Source organism: Carcharodon carcharias, chromosome 6 (genome assembly GCF_017639515.1).
Source record: "Carcharodon carcharias isolate sCarCar2 chromosome 6, sCarCar2.pri, whole genome shotgun sequence".
NCBI lineage: Eukaryota > Metazoa > Chordata > Chondrichthyes > Lamniformes > Lamnidae > Carcharodon > Carcharodon carcharias.
In genome coordinates this window covers 81718391-81734817 of record NC_054472.1, presented here as the reverse complement: position 1 = coordinate 81734817, position 16427 = coordinate 81718391, and the positions used below count along the sequence as shown (strand labels likewise).

Genomic DNA, 16427 nt, shown 5'->3' with positions numbered 1-16427 from the left:
GATCCTCTTGAGTGGTTCACGCTGTGAAGCATGCTTTAGCAGGCCAATTGTCTGCTTAATTACATATGTGGTGGCAGAATAGCTTTCACCATAAGCCAACTCTGCACCTGACAGGAGTCCTGAGCCAAGTGTGAAGAAGATAGCCTTGTTGCCTAATAGCCAACCCATAACCTGATTGCTTGGCTGGAAGTGGCACAGAGCACTGAGGAAGGATAAATAAGTCATAAATGCTGATAGGAAACTGGCAAAGGACTGCATAGTATGTGGCGTGGTTAAAAAATACTGGACATTGAAGTGGAATCCCTTTCTATTGACAAAAATGCCAGGATGCTGATGGGAAGCACACAAGACGATGTGAGTTTAGCTAATGGCCATGTGTGCAAAGCCTCATACTCCCTCATCGTGCTTTGGTCTATCCATGGTTCAAGAGATGGAAATATTCCTTATGGTGTAGACAGTATCAGTCAGCTTGTTGATACAGCGATGGACTGCAAACTAGGGAATATTGCTAATGTCACCTGTTGCAGCTCACAAGGAACCTGTGACATAAAAGTTAAGGAGCATGATGATACCAGGGAATAATTGCAATACCAAATCCCTGTCGCGAATGGGTTTCAACAGGTTATGTGGTCTGAGGCTCAACTTGTGGTAGCAGCAAGTGTTATAGCAGACTTACAGCCTCATTTGTGAAGTAAAGACACAAGAGACATTGTTCCTCTACGATGTTAATGCAGAAGTGATTGCTGACAACCATCAGTGTCCTCTTCCCTCTTCTGCACCTTGCTCTTTATCTCTAACAGCAGATCTACCAGGCCACCCATGATTCCCGAGGAACTGGAGAACGCAGAAAAAGAAAAAACAGTGCAGCACAACCAAAATCTTCTCTGCAGACAACGTTAATTTTACGTCAGAAAACAGGTTAAAGCACATTCAAATGTTAATCATCCACTTCAAATAACAAACCAGCAATTAACCTGCAACTAATGGATAAGCTCTTTAAATAGCACTGCTGTCATAAACCTTGAGCCTGGGCATATCAATATCGGAAAAAGGTGCTACAAGAACAACATCCTAATTTTAATATTTTATCAATCCTGGATGCTTGTGGTGCAGCCAGATCCAATACAACAGTTGGCATACTTCCGGCTCCTAATGGGCGGAATCTTCTGCTCTTAAGTTTTTGATTCAGGGCCATTTCCAGGTCTCAACCCTGATCTGTCAGGATGTCTGGCTGGGAGAAAAAATTAAGAGGCTGCCTCTGGGTTTGCCATTCATTTAAGGAGGGTGGGCCGGTCCCTGAAGTTGCAGGCCAAAACAGAAGGCCTAAAGCATTGGAAGAATGGGAGCATCACTGGAAAAGGTGGATGCTGCCATTGTCGGAGGGGAAACCTGAGTGCATCTCCATTTTGAGGTACCTTCTGAAGAGGTACTAAATTAAACTAATGGTGGCCATAGCTCCAAGGCCAACCTTGTGGAGGAGAAATGCTGTGGTCCACTGGTGGCCACAGCTCCAGTGTAGGGATTAAAACTGGAGGAGTTGACCCCCCCGCCCCCCACAACCCCACCCCACCAGGCAGTTGCTGGTGAGCTACCTCCAGGCAGCTGCCAGGCTTGACTCTCAGTTGTGGGGCTTGTCTGCTGGGCAGATCCCAGCAGATGCCCAATCAGCCCATAAATAGGCATTTAATTATGCAGATAGGTTACTGTTATGATCCTTTCCAGACCCCGGGACATGGTGGGGGGTGTGATCCGGTTAGGGCCCAATAGTGTTTTGTTTAAAGTCTATAAGGTTGAGATTCAAGACACCTGCTTTTGGAATAAAGCCACAAGATTCCATGTGCTTTGAATAAACAAAAACAAACTTTACTACACAAATACAGGAAGATAAAATAATTTACAATATGTATTGTATACTCTAACATCCAGGGTAAGTATGAGATACATGTGAATTAACAGACAAATTGTGGTCAAACACACCACACTACAGAGTAAATGACAGATGCAACCAAGACAGAGTCCATGGTTTTCTCAAGAACCCACCCAGGCATCAGTAAACACCAAGTCAAACAATCTCTTTGAAACTCTGTCTCAGGAGGGATTCCCAGCTTCACCTTCAAAGATCCTACTCAGACAGCTTTAATAACAGCTACCTCACAGTGTTTCAATCTCACCTTCCGAGATTCCTTCTCCCTAGATTCCTGAGTGCACTCAACACTAGCTTACAAGCACACTTACAATCTCCACGGACTGCCAATTTAACAACCAGGGACACACATGGATTGCATTACACTATGCACAGCTCCAGGTGCTAACTTGTCCCTGGGAAAGTCATCTGGAGGCAGGAACGTATCCAGTGGCTGATGTGACAATTTTTTTTCAGAAATTCCTCCATTCTCGCCATGAAGCCCCGGGGCGGGGCTCAGAAAAATTCCACTCAATAGGGCAATTAGGATTGGACTACAAATTCTGGTCTAGCCAGTGACATCCACATCCCACGAACAAGCAAAAGAATAAGTGCACATGCCTCAAGCGCCATATCAGATGCTTGGGAGCATGTTTCGCGCCTGAAACCACGGGCGTGGCACAAACAAATTTCTAACATCAGATGGCTGTTTATTTTTGTAGCATGATGGCATGTTCAATTGAGGCATTCAAGAGGGAATTAGATGATTATTTGAAACGAAACAACCTGCAGGATTACAGGGAGAAAGGAGAATGGCACTAGGTGAAATCCACATTTGGAAAGCCCGTTGCAGAAGTGGATAGCCCGAATGGTCTCCTCCTGCCCTCCAACGATCCTTTGATTCCGCATTAAATCGCAACTTGCTGCTGTCCACGACATAAACCAACCTGCTCACTCTGCCATAAACGCAAGATACAAGAGGATGTTATTGTGCCGTTATTGTCAGTGCGACCGTTACACTCTCAAGCTGGGGAGGGGTGAGGCGGGTGCAGCACAAAGGCTGGCGGGTGGGCGCACGCGCTCGGGGGTGCGGCGCACGCTGGACAGAAGGCGGGAGCGCGGCTGCCGCTCGCCGACGTCGACGTGACCCCGCCCGTGCCGCGGACGTTAGCGACAGGGCGGCGTGCCCCTGACGTTCCTCAGCAGCTCAGTGCTGACTGCGGGGATAACGCTGAATGAAAGTGACTGGCCGGTGGGGATTAATAGACACCAAGGCACTCGCATGTTGTTTTCCTTGTAGCTTCGACAATGGAAGAGCTGAGTGACGGGATCTGACTTTACCCCCTGCGGGCTTCGTTTTTAAAGTGCTCTAAATATTATTAATGTATTATTTTATATTTATTCCACCTGAGAAATTGATTTGATATATTTATCGTTAATCTTATATACAAAGAAAAAATAAAAACATCTCCGATTTGCTGCTATGGCAGAAAGGATCCCATCAGGAGTGCCCAAGAAAGCATCCCGATCCACAGCCTCTCTTCCCCCGGAGCCAATGGAGATAATCAGGAGCAAGACTTGTTTCAGGAGGGTAAGAATCAATGTTGGGGGACTTAACCACGAAGTATTGTGGAGGACACTGGAAAGGTTACCCCGGACTCGTTTGGGGAAACTGAGAGATTGCAACACCCACGAATCCCTGTTGGAGACCTGCGATGATTATAACCTCGATGAAAACGAATACTTTTTTGATCGGCACCCGGGGGCTTTCACGTCGATTTTGAATTTCTACCGCACTGGGAAATTGCACATGATGGAGGAGATGTGTGCGCTCTCCTTCGGCCAGGAACTCGATTACTGGGGGATTGATGAGATTTACTTGGAGTCCTGCTGCCAAGCCAGGTACCACCAGAAAAAGGAGCAAATGAACGAGGAACTGAGGCGTGAGGCTGAGACCATGAGGGAGAGAGAAGGCGAAGAGTTTGATGAGTCGTGCTGTCCTGATAAAAGGAGGAAGTTGTGGGATTTGCTGGAAAAACCCGGTTCCTCAGTGGCTGCTAAGGTAAGGTGCTGATGGGCTTCCCCAGAAAGACACAGGCAGCTCGATCCTTTCACCAGCACAAACTTGCAGGCAGACACAGTCATACTCAGAATGAAATTAACCTTTATGTCAGTTCGTCCTTTTACCCGAGTCACTCTTGAGGATGTAAATCGCCCTTTTCTCTCCTCGCTGGAGTTTTGAATTGATAAACTTCTGAACCTTTTGCCGTTGCGTATTAACCAAGGCGTCAATTCAAAGGAGACAGCGCCGAAACTGGTTGTTATGGTGATTTGAGGCTTGTAAATATTACTTGTCCTGTTGCAATATTTAAATAGACCGACGCAGACTTTAATGGTAAGGTTAGAAAAGTTAAAGTAATGTCGGTAGGGTTCGTGTGACACATTTGGATCCGCAAGGAAGACGTTATATTGTATAACAAACAGTGATTTTATCAAAGGATAAAACTTAAAACTCGTGTTTTAATGCCTTTAAGCGTTCGCATTTAGAAATTCCGTTTTATTTGTATTCACTACATGTTTATTTTGTCTTGTTTCTTGTTTCGCACATCCCGCGCACCCCCTCCCCCACCAAACTAAGAAACCAAAGAGTCAAGAAACCAGCGGTCCTTTTTCGACAAAAATGATAGCTTTTAGGCGATTCTTCATGAGATTGAGTTAAAATTAGAATGACATAATATTTAGAAATCGAATGTGGATCACAATTTCACACATTTTCTCATCTGTTTTAAAGTAACACTGGCTAAGCTAATCACTCAGATACATCTAAATTGAATTATAAAATTATTAAAATAAAAAAATTGATATTCAAGTGGGCGGTGATTATTGCCTATTACGGCACGGCCAAGTACAAATCAAAGTAGACTCTATAACACTTAGAAATTTTTCTCCCCCTCTTTACTAAACACACAGTAAAATGAATCCCTAATGAAGGAGAACCCTAAGAAGAATTTCGGAATTAAAGGGAATTCCAGCTAATTTACCGCTATCATTAAGCTTTACAGCCATTGTTTATTTTAAAAGAAGCAAAATGCCAGGGGGCAAGTGGGGTGCAGAGAGAACCACAGGTAACACGCTCCTGATTTGCAGTATATTCCTTTTCTTAATTGTTTATTAACAAGTTATCGGTGACATTCTTCATTTTTGCAATGAAGTACCTCACTTACATTTCTCCAGCTCTGCAGTGCATTGTTTCAATACCCTCCTTTTACCTCTGAAAACTGCAAGGCTGTTAGCTCTTATATTGCATTATTCTTCTGCCAACAGTAAGTGCAGAGTGCGATTTACAACTGGCGACACTCCTGTTATGTTACTTAGCTGAGAATTATGTCATGGCCAACAGGAGGTAGCTTAGAGCAATTTGCTGGCAGATTTTTTTTTTAATGCTTTAGCAGCATGGATGGTAGCATCTGCTTTCTCAAAACACAAAAAAACTGCTTAAGTTTCTATAGTGCACAGAAGACCCAACTTGCTACCAGAACAACTCGTTTAATACTTCATTGGATTTATACTCCACATGTGTCAAACCCAAGTGGAAATGCTGTGTCATTATACAAAAACAACTGTTTAACTGCACCCAAAAGCTACAGCTCTTTTGAAACTAACAGTTTCAACTTATTATTTGGATTGCTTAGATTCTAGCATGGTTGTGTTGTCTGTTGTGCATATACCCAGATCATAATAAAGTCCACCATAAAGGGACTGTGTATATCTCATATTTGTCCACATATGCAGAACTCTGCTCACAGGACTGTTCATTTTTAATGCTAGGAGAGTAGGTGATTTTTTTAATAGCATTACAAATATTTCTTATATTTTAAACTGCAACTTTGCACCAAGCTGGAGTTATACTGCAGCTGCAAACTCTAACCTGTGTGAAACAGCTTTCTGGCAAAGTTTAGTATGCTCTGGTCTCAAAATGAGAAATTGTAGCCAAGTTTATACATTTGTATTGATGCTTACCCAAAACCACTTTACATCAACATCAAACTGGCAATATTACTTTGGCCTAGCCTACTTGATGTATCAATTGCTTATTTGCCGGTTTCTTCACTTTTTTCATTCAAGCAGCCTCAAATCACCATCTATTGTTTATAAAATACTTAATTCTAAATTGGTTATGTGTTCTCATTTCTTAACCCATGTTCCTGGTTCTAGAGTTTGTGACAATATATTGAATTTATGAATCTTAAATACATGAAGAATATCTCTTCTGAGCCCTTGTCTTCTCCGCATTAAATAATTCCAAGTTCTTCAACTTATAATTGTAACTCAAATGTCTTCAGCTATTTCTTAAAGTTGCCCTATTGTTGCACTGTCTCCAACTCGTGGATATCTTTACTGCAATATGGCGAGCAAAATATATGTAATACTCTAGGTGTGGCAGCACCAGTGCTTTGTAAAGATTCGTTATTACCTCCTGGAGTTAATACTTTATCTAGATAACAATGCATCTCAAGATTCAATTAGCTTTTCTTAATATTGCTACACACTGCATTTTTCATTTTAATGAGCTATCCAGTAATATCCTCAAAGCTCTTTTCAATGTTGTATCACATACCCTAAAGCCATTTGGTTTATATTTCCAATGATTATTTCCCTTATGCATATAGTCTCAATACTTTGCATTTGTGCTGGTTAAATGCCATTTGTTACTCTTCAGCCCATCTTCCTATCCTGTCCAGATCCCTTTGTATTTCATTGCTCGTTTGCTATTATCTGAATCCCTTTCTCCAGTTCAGTGTCTTTTGCAAACTTAGCTGTGTTTGTCTCCCAGTTCCAAATCAGTTATATAAACTGTAAACAGCAATGAGTGACCCCATGTCATGTCAACACAACTCCACTCATAACAATCCTTTGCTTTCTTTGGTTTAGTCCATTTTCAGTTAGCCTCAGCAGCTTGCCTGCTATTCCATCTTTTCCAACAATATAGATTAATCAGCATCTAAATATTTCACATCATAGAACTCCTGTTGTCAATAAAATACTTAATTTCCTCAAAAAAGTATATTTTTCACGCAAGATGTTCTTTCCATATATCTGTACTAACCCCTTCTATCACATCATCTTACCCAAGTGTTTCAAGATCCATCTTTCACAATACAATCCAGTACATTTTTCACAATGAATGTTAGGCCTCTGATTTGCTAGATTGCTTGTGTGCCCTTTTTTAAAAAAAGTATTCTATTAACTATTTCCCAATCCTTAGGCATTAATACATTTTTAATGGTTCCCTAATGAAAATGACAAAGATGTGCCTGATTTTGCTTTTGACTTTTTTATGTACAGTTGTATGAAGTTATTCTGTGCCTGGGTCATTGGAAGGAATTTTCCATTCTGGAGACTAAGTCCGGTGGTGGGTGGGAAAGTCGGTGTGATTCCTGCTGGACAGCCGGGCGGGTGAACACATGCGATTTTCTGCTTTTCAGCTCATTAATTATGCATCAGCGAGAAGCTTGGCAAATCTTGTGGCGGGTGGGCAGGAAGTTGCCCTCTCCACTGTACCTCATAGGGTCAAAGGTCCTGGCATCATATTTAAAGAGCATCTGGACACAACATTCACATATTGCAGGCAAGAAGCTCCACACAACTCCTCCAGAGTCCTTATGGCTGCAGTATTGACTGCAGAAGCTCGCAGATGTGAGCAATCACATCCCGGGCTATACGAAGACAACTCCGGCATTGCTTTTCACTCATCTCTCGATAAGCGCACTGCTGGCAGTACACCCATGGCTGGCCCAATGTTCGTCGTTGCAACGTTCCATGTTTGTCAGCCTCTTGACATTATAGAGGCCCCACTGCCCCTTGCTGCTCAGGCTCTTGTTCCTCATGGCCCTGTGCCAAATGGCGATGAGCCCTCCTTCTCCTCATCTGGATTAGAGCAATTACCAAGGCAGGGTTGCCTACAGCCTGCATCATCAATGCCTCATTAGATGTGTAAATGAATTGAAGTGCTACATTGAGTGAGCATGTCCTTTACAGGTTTCCCTTTATCTCAAAGCCAGCAGGCAAGTGTTAAGCACTTCACCTGGCCTCCATCTAGACATGGCATCCCCCACCCCACCCCTTCCAGGTAAAAGACATCCTGGAGGACCAGAGTTGGGTGTTCCTCCTGTTCATACATGAAAGCATATGGAGGCATTGTGCTTTGACTAGGGTGATGAGAGCCATGTGCTAGAAGCCTGATGTGGACAATTTTCTGCTTGTCTCCACCACCCTCAAGACTCTATACAGAAACCATTGCCTTGGCAACATAGAAAGACTAATCACATGATCCCTTGTCAACCATGACCATTCACTCAGGAGAATGGAGGCTTAGAGTTGTGAGTTGGCTGCCATCCACCAGCTTTGTCCCTTGGAGGCAGCCACCTCCTTTTCTCCCTTAATCCCTGTTTCTGACAGCAACCAATGGCAAATGGCACAGAAAAAAGGGCAGCTACACACCTTGCTGGGATCTCGATGATTCCTGAGTTTCAGGAACAAACCTGCTGCAATGCGGTTTCACCATAGCGATGAGAACACAACTGATGGTTTTCCCCTTTAAAATGCTGTCTAATCCAGTTTCCTTAACTCATCCCTTCATCCTTTCAAAATCTTCTATTCTAAGGCTAAATGCTAATACTGTACTCACTGTGAGTGATTTTCTCCAATAATGTTCATTATAACTTCTTCCAAAGAACTGTGGAACCAACATTATCTTTTTCATGATAAGCCTAATCCTAAACGCTCTGATATTGTCGTCACTGCTATCCGGTATTCTCTGACTCTGACCCCCACCATTCATGGTTGCTACTTCTTATCAGGATAATATCACCTGCTGACATGGGTTCTATGACTAACTGTTCCAGATAGCAACAGTACATTGACCAGTATTTTGTGGTAGCAATGACAGCAAAACTGTCAGTGTATGTCATCATTATTCCTCTGAAACTGATATCAATTTCCAGAGTAAGCACATGAAAAGTTAAATACAGAACTCCAGAAGTTACTATCATTGATTCAACACTTCCCCATAGGGGTACATTGTTGAAATCCCTCCAGATGGCAATCAAATAGGAATCACTGAATTATCAAAAATGCAAACTATTGCGCTGTTGATCTATGAAAACCTTTGGAAAAAGTTAACTTTTGTTTAGTGAGATGTAACTGGATTTTTAATGGTGTAAAACGTTAATGATTACTGCTGAACAGCCTCACTGGCCCTGAATAACTAATTTTATATTTGTGGGATATCAAATTTCTCCATTAAGGTAAACAATTTTACATGTTTTTGAAATACTTTTTTTTGCAAAGATGGTTTATGACATTTCAGCTTCTACCCTATCCCTATGTGTATATCCTAATCATTTATTTTGCAATCTGTAGATCTTTAAATTAAAATTGAAAAATCCAGCACATTTTAATTCCTAGTTTGCTGCTTATGAGAATACGTTGATGTGATTGGGTCCTTACACTTATATCACTGTTGCTGGTCACCTGGAAATATCTTCAACTTGGCTCTAGATTCAAACTGACATTAGGAAAGAACTAATTCACACCACAGAGATTATTAGATATTTGTGGGCAGCTTTCCTGAAGATCAGTAGTGAGAGCTTTTGCTTCTGGAATCATGTCTGAAAGTCACAAGGATCTAGTTGAGAATTTCAGTGGTAGATGCGCTGAGACAGGTGTAGAAGCAGGTGATGTTATGGAGTTGGAAGTAGGTTGTCTTTGGGAGGGAGATATGATGGGGCTGGAAGCTCGCTTGAGAGATATTGAGATTGCAAATATTCTGGTTCGGATAATAACCAAGGAAGAGGATGGAATCAGTGGTCACATTATTGAATTTGGCTACAGTTGAATAGGTGACATTGACATGAGATTGACGGAGTTCCCAAGGAAACAGTGAAATTTTATTTATGCCAGGACTCTGCCATTTCTGCCAGTTTCCAATTTGACCTGCAAGGTTGGGACCTCTGTCCAACCCTAAAAAGGCAAACAATAGATCAGGCTGGTCAGATAAGGCAAAGTAGCTTTCGTAAAAATGTATGTGTACTCCACCATTATGATTAAGACCTGGTAAATGGCCTGGCCCTCAAATATTGAATTTAAAATTTGCTTGGAGCAGCCCTGGGTCAGGTGCACAACACGGGCAGGTGGCTAGATGACTTTCTGTTAACATGGGGCAGATGGCTGCCAAAGAAGTACCTATGTGGCACTTCCACATGCTGGCTCTGGCCCCATCTAGATGCTGTTCCCTCCCACTAAACACAGAAGGCGAAAATTTGGCTTTGTAGTGCCATTGCATGGCCATTTGAGCACTGATATCTGCAGCCACAATGGCTGTGGTCTGAGTCTCCATGGCAGCAAGCATGGATTTCATGACCTCCATCTGAACTTCGGGCAAAATGCTAAGATGTCTTGTGGCTTCCACCTGTGCTGCAGAAGCTGAGACATCAGCCACTGGACAGTGTATTGTGCATCTGAAAGGTGCTGTCAAGTGTTTGGCCACCACTTTCATGCTGGAAAGGATAGCTCCAAGCTCTTCACCATGCCCTGTGCCAGGTTGGAACTAGATCCCCCATGCTCCTTAGAGTGATACCAGGATCTCTTGTAGGCCTGCCAATGCTTCAGGCATCTCAGTGTGCCTGTTCATTAGCATTCTTTTGTATGCCACCCCATCAAAGGCCTCATCTAAGACCCCTGCAGTAAAACTAATCTGCAGCATCGTCATCCAGTGGTCTCACACACATGAAAGTCTTTTCCTCTGGTCTGCCTGCAGCCTGCTCATGCCTGTGACTCACCACATGCCAATCATTATTCTACATTATCTCTCTAAAGGCAACATAGTATCGGTATTTGAGCTAGTGGCTGCAAGTGTCAGATCAAGTGATGGTGCTTCTTCATCAGGGCTGCAGTGTTGCTCTTGTCCTTCTGCCTGATGCTGCTATGGTTGGGCAGGTGGCAGCACTTGGGCATCTGAAAACATAAAATCAGAATGGGAAAGTTGTTGTGAGGGAAGCGTGTGGTTTGGAAAGCAGGATGTGAATGATCACGTGATCTGGAGCTTGCACATCATGCACATCATATGAGGATAAGAAGAGACATAAGGCAGAATCATAGCATCTCCTTCAATTTTTTCAGCAATGTATGATGCCTTTTGCAGCTAGCCCTAAGATGCAGAGAATCATATCCTCCCTATATGTCAGGAAATGCAGGTGTATTTGTCTCTCACCAGTTTGCTCTGCATCTGGCTGTTCTGCAGCACCTTGTCCTGCAAGAGAGAGGGAAGAACGTCAGTGATTATTTTGCATAGTGATTGGGTAATGTGACTACCACAACTGAACAGCTGGAATTATTTGACTAGTGGGAGGTGTAGGTGAGGCTGACATCATTGATATATGAGTGAGGGCGAGGTGGATGTTAGGTCTGAGTTCCAGGGACGCTGATAATTGGTAGTGTCTTGAGCATGTGAGAGATTGGTGCGTAATGTGTGATGCATTAGGTAGATGTCATGTGAGAATGTATTCACTCACCTTGACCACCCACATGAGGTCTTTAAACTTCTTGTGGCACTGCTGCCAGGTCCTTAGGGCCAGATTCTGGGCATGGACGCCCAACACACACACCCACCCCTCCACAGAATATAACCCTCTTCTCTAGTCGATCTCCACCGCTATGCACTATGGCTTCCAGCACTGCATCCATGAACCTAGGAGCTGTTTCTGTCCCCTGCTGCTCCACTTTTGCAGCTTCTACTTACAGCCAGTGTTAATACAGGCAGTTAGCAGCAGCTCCCCTTTAAGAGGGGCAGACTATAGGGAGTAGGCTAGCTGCACCATGTGATATCAGTTCAAGCTGCTCAGCCCCCTGTTGAGTGCTGTGGCAACATGTTAGGCCAAATGCTACAATTATTTAAATGAAGAGGCAGCACAAAGTTTGTGTGCTGCCTGCCTCATGAGTGTGGGTAGAGGGCAAATTGTGACCCTGACACCCGAAAATGGACTTTAATGGATTTTTGGGCCAAAAACTCCAGTGATGGGGGTTTGCGGATCAGTGCTGGAGAGCAAGTGTGATCCTTGTGCAAGTGCTTGAATTGATGCCTGTAGAATTTCAGACCTTTTTTTTAGTCAATTTTGATTTTGTAGGAAAGTTGTTAAGTTTAAATATAATTTGTTGAATAAATCAGAAAAGATAGAGATAAGCAGCATAGAAAGGAATAAAATGACAATTTTGTACAATTCCTGATCTGGCATAGAGCCTTACTTGACAGGAGTGTGAATCAGCTTTGATAATGTAGAGTTGATTGATTAGGTAATTTACATCTTAAAACCACATTGACTGAGTAAAGAAGCTGAGAAAAATGTAAAACCTGAAGAATTATTTTAAAAGGCGGAAATAAAGAGAATAGGGAGACATACAAAAGTCAGCTAAGAATAATAATAGAATGTTGGGTAAAAGAAAATATAAACATGGATTGTTTACATCAGAAAAAAATGATTTATTTTAGCATTATGCCAAGTTTTGAGAGGGAAGTGAAGTTAGCAGACAAGGGATATCCACTGCATATAATTTATGTGCATGTTTAGAAGGAATCTGATTTAAGTTGGAATAGGTATTTGATCAAGTATGCTTTTTAGACTTTTAGTGAAAATAGAAATCAATAAAAATGTAAAAGAAAACAGAAGATAATGATAAATACACAGTGCCGTTTCGGGAGCAATAACCAATGGAGTTCTGTAGAGGTCTCATCAGACAACCCACCGTTTACAGTATGAATAAACACCGTGGAGCAGGATAGGATATAAACCTGACTGGAGTACTTTTGATAATATTATGGCATTTGTTGATGACAGCAAGCTATCAGGCTACATGACAATGATATAGGGGATTAATATCATTCAGAAAGCAAGGATAAATTATGTAAGTGCCTTTCAGAAGGTAAGTTTGAAATTAGTTTGATAATATATAATTCGAGCCACATTTGTACAGGACGTAAGCTATCTGTACACAGTACACAGGTGGCTGGTTTGCCTAGAAAATAGCAATTGCACTTCAGCCTCCAGACTTTTCTCATAATCCCTCTTTGCTTCTCTAATATGCTTTTTCACCACCTCTCTGAACCTTCTGTATTCCTCTTGGTTCTTAGTTGTATTTTCTACCTGACACCTGTCATAAGCGCACTTCTTTTTCATAATTTCTATCTCCTTTTTCATCCAGGGAGCTCTGGAATTTTTTGTCCTTCTTTTCCCTTTCGATGGAATATACCTTGACTGTGCTTGAACCAATTCTTTTTTGAAGGTAGCCCATTGTTCAGCTACAGTTTTTCCTACCAATCTTTTGTTCCAGCCTATCTGACCCAGCTCTGTTCTTGCTCCATCGAAGTCGGCTCTTGTCCAGTTAATTATTTTTACTCTGGATTGCCTATCATCCTTTTCTATTACCATCCTGAAATGTACAATACAATGATCACTTTCTCCTAAATGTTCCCCCACTGACATTTGATCTACTTGACCCGCCTCATTTCCAAGAACCAGGTCCAACAATGCGTCTTTTCTTGTTGGATTGGACACATACTGCTGTAGAAAATTCTCCTGAACATAATCTAGGAACTTTTTCACCTCTCTGCCCTTTACATTACCACTGTCTCAGTCTACATTCGGGTAATTAAAGTCTCCCATTATAACTACTCTATAACGCCATGTATCTCTTTGTAATTTCCCTACAGATTTGTTCTTCTACATTCGCTATTTGGTGGTCTTCAGCCTACACCGAGCAATTAATTGCACCCTTTCTGTTCCTTAGCTCTAGCCAAATTGATTCTGTCCTTGAACCCTCTGAGACACCCTCTTTCTCTAGCGCAGCAATGTTCTCCTGAACCAATACCGCCATCCCTCCTCCTTTCCTTCCTTTCCTATCTCTTCTGAACACTTTGTACCCAGGAATATTTAACGCCCAGTCATGCCCTTCCTTGAGCCAGGTCTCTGTTATCGCCACAACATCATATTTCCACATGGCAATCTGTACCTGTAACTCCCTGATGTTATTTAGTATACTCCATGCATTCACGTACATGCATAGTAACTCTGATTTAGGTTTTGTTACATTCTCCCTCACCCTGACTTTATCTATTAACTTACTATTCTCTATATTAGTGTTCTCTATACTACTATTCTCTATACTATTCCCTATACTAGTGCTATACGAAGCCTAAAGTGACGTCAGAACAAGGCAAGCAGCTGATTAGTGAGTAAGATGCTGATTTTTTTATTAAGCCTTAAGTTCATTTCCATTAACTTGGGAAGGGTGGGAGAAGGGCTGTTGAAAGCCACCCACCCTACTCTTGCATCCAACTCCCCTCGTTCCCCTTCCCACTACCCCCATCTACCACACTTACTGTTCTCCAGGGATCCAGCATTGATCATTGGTTAAAGCCTCAGTGCATTACCGGCAGCTCCTGATGGTGCTGTCGATAATGGAGAACTGCCAACCACTGATTGGCTGACAGCTCTCGGGGCAGAGTTTCTACTCTGCTGAGGCCTTCGTTGAGTTGGAGGCCCGATGCTGTCTAGGTAAGTTCCCGATTGCACTTAAATAGTATTGGAGGCCTCCCATGGAATGATGACATGGGGTTCCCACCAGTTCTCCCTGTTGCCTCAACTAAATTTTGCCCCATACCAAAAGTCCTATTTGGCATATAAATAGTAAAAAGGTATTAAGAGGAGAGGTGAGGCCAAATAGGGATCAAAAGGGAGATCTATGCATGGAGAGAGGGAGGGCAGAATTTTGCCCTCAGATGGTGTGTGGACCCCACCGGCTTGGCGGTGGGTGGGCAGCCAATCCCTGCCACTGAAACGGGGCCCGCTGCCATTTTAAGTGGGCGGGCCAATTAAGGCCCGCCCAGCGGCATCCCCGACAGGAAGTGCTATGTGCTTCCTGTGCGGTGGGGAGAGGGATTCCCCAACTGTCAAAGTGTGCTCTTTCGCGCATACGTGCAAAAGAGCGCACTTCTTCCTGAGGCAACGTCCTGTCTCAGGGAGATTACTGACAGTGATAAGAGCTTTAAAAATAGAAACATTAAAAAATTATTAACATGTCCCCCTCATGTGACAATGTCACACGAGATGGAACATGTTAATAAAAAACACATAAACTTTATTTTTGTACAAAACGGACATGAAACTTCATCCCGCCAGTGGATGAAGTTTCATGAATAATCAGAAGCCTGCTGGGGCTCCTGGTCTGCCCGCCAGCCTTAAGCTTGACCAGGCAGGTCTTTAAGTACTTTAACTAGCCTGTCAATGGCCTCAATTGGCCATTGATAGGTCGGCGGGTGGACAGCGAAATCAGCTGTCCGCCCGCCTTCCTAGAAATTTAGATGGCCCGGGATGACATCGGGGATTCTTCCTGACGTCATCCCACATCATTTTCCCCTTGGCGAGCGGGCCTCACCCCCATATCGCCGTTGGAAAATCCTGGCCAGAGCATAATTGAGATACTAAATAAGTACTTTGCATCTGTCTTTACTAGAAAGAAAACGCTGCCAGGGTTAAAACAGGAGGTGATTGAGATACTGGATGGGCTAAAAATTGATCGTGCTTAATTAACTTGAGCTTTTTGATGAGGTAACTGAGAAAGTTGATGAGAGTAATGCGATTGATATCGTATTTATGGGCTTCCAAAAGTGATGAAGTGCCATAAAATAGACTTGTCAACAAAGTTAAAGCCTATTGGAATAAAAGGCACAGTGACAGCATGGATATGAAATTTGATACACTTGGATAAGCAATGTAACAGGAAACACTGTAGTGGTGAATGGTGGTTTCTCGGAGTGAGGAAGGTATACAGTGGCGTTCCCCAAGGGTCAGTACTGTTTTCACTGCTTTTCTTGATATATATCAATGACTTAGACTTGGGTTTACATGGCACAATTTAATGAATTGGAGATGGCATGAAAGTTGGAAATATTGTGAACTGTGAGGAGGATAGTGATAGACTGGTAGGCTGGTGTAATGGGTGACCATGTGGCAGGTGAAAGTTAATGCAGAGAAGTGTGAGGTGATCAATTTTGGTAGGAAGAATAAGGAGAGGCAATATAAATTAAAGGGTACAATTTTAAAAGGGGTGCATGAACAGAGGGATTTAAGTTATATGGATAGATTGAAGAAGCTGGGGTTGTTCTCCTCAGAGAACAGAATACTGAGATGAGATTTGACAGAGGAGTTCAAAATCATGAAGGATCTAAAGCAGATAGAGAGAAACTTTTAACATTGGCAGCAAGGTTTAGAACCAAAGGGCATAGAGTTAGAGTTAAAAAAAGAACCAAAGGCGACATGAAGAAAAGGTTTTTTACATTGCAAATGGTTATGATCGGGAATGGACAGTCTGAAAGTGTGTTAGAGGAAGATTTAGTTGTGGCTTTGAAAGGAGAATGGGATAAGCACCTAAAGGGAAAATATTGCAGTATTATGGGAAGAGGGCTGGTAAA

The 16427-nt window shown here is 42.6% G+C and overlaps 1 protein-coding gene across 1 annotated transcript in view; it reads left to right on the top strand.

Annotated features, from left to right (window-relative positions):
- Positions 1-3188: 3188 nt before the first annotated feature.
- The window catches only part of kcnb2b (potassium voltage-gated channel subfamily B member 2b), a 372072-nt gene continuing 358833 nt past the window's right edge, over positions 3189-16427 (top strand). Inside the window, exon 1 of the mRNA XM_041190152.1 lies at positions 3189-3965. Coding sequence (XP_041046086.1) covers positions 3387-3965 — 579 coding nt within the window. The 5' untranslated portion in view covers positions 3189-3386. The remainder of the gene's footprint in view (positions 3966-16427) is intronic.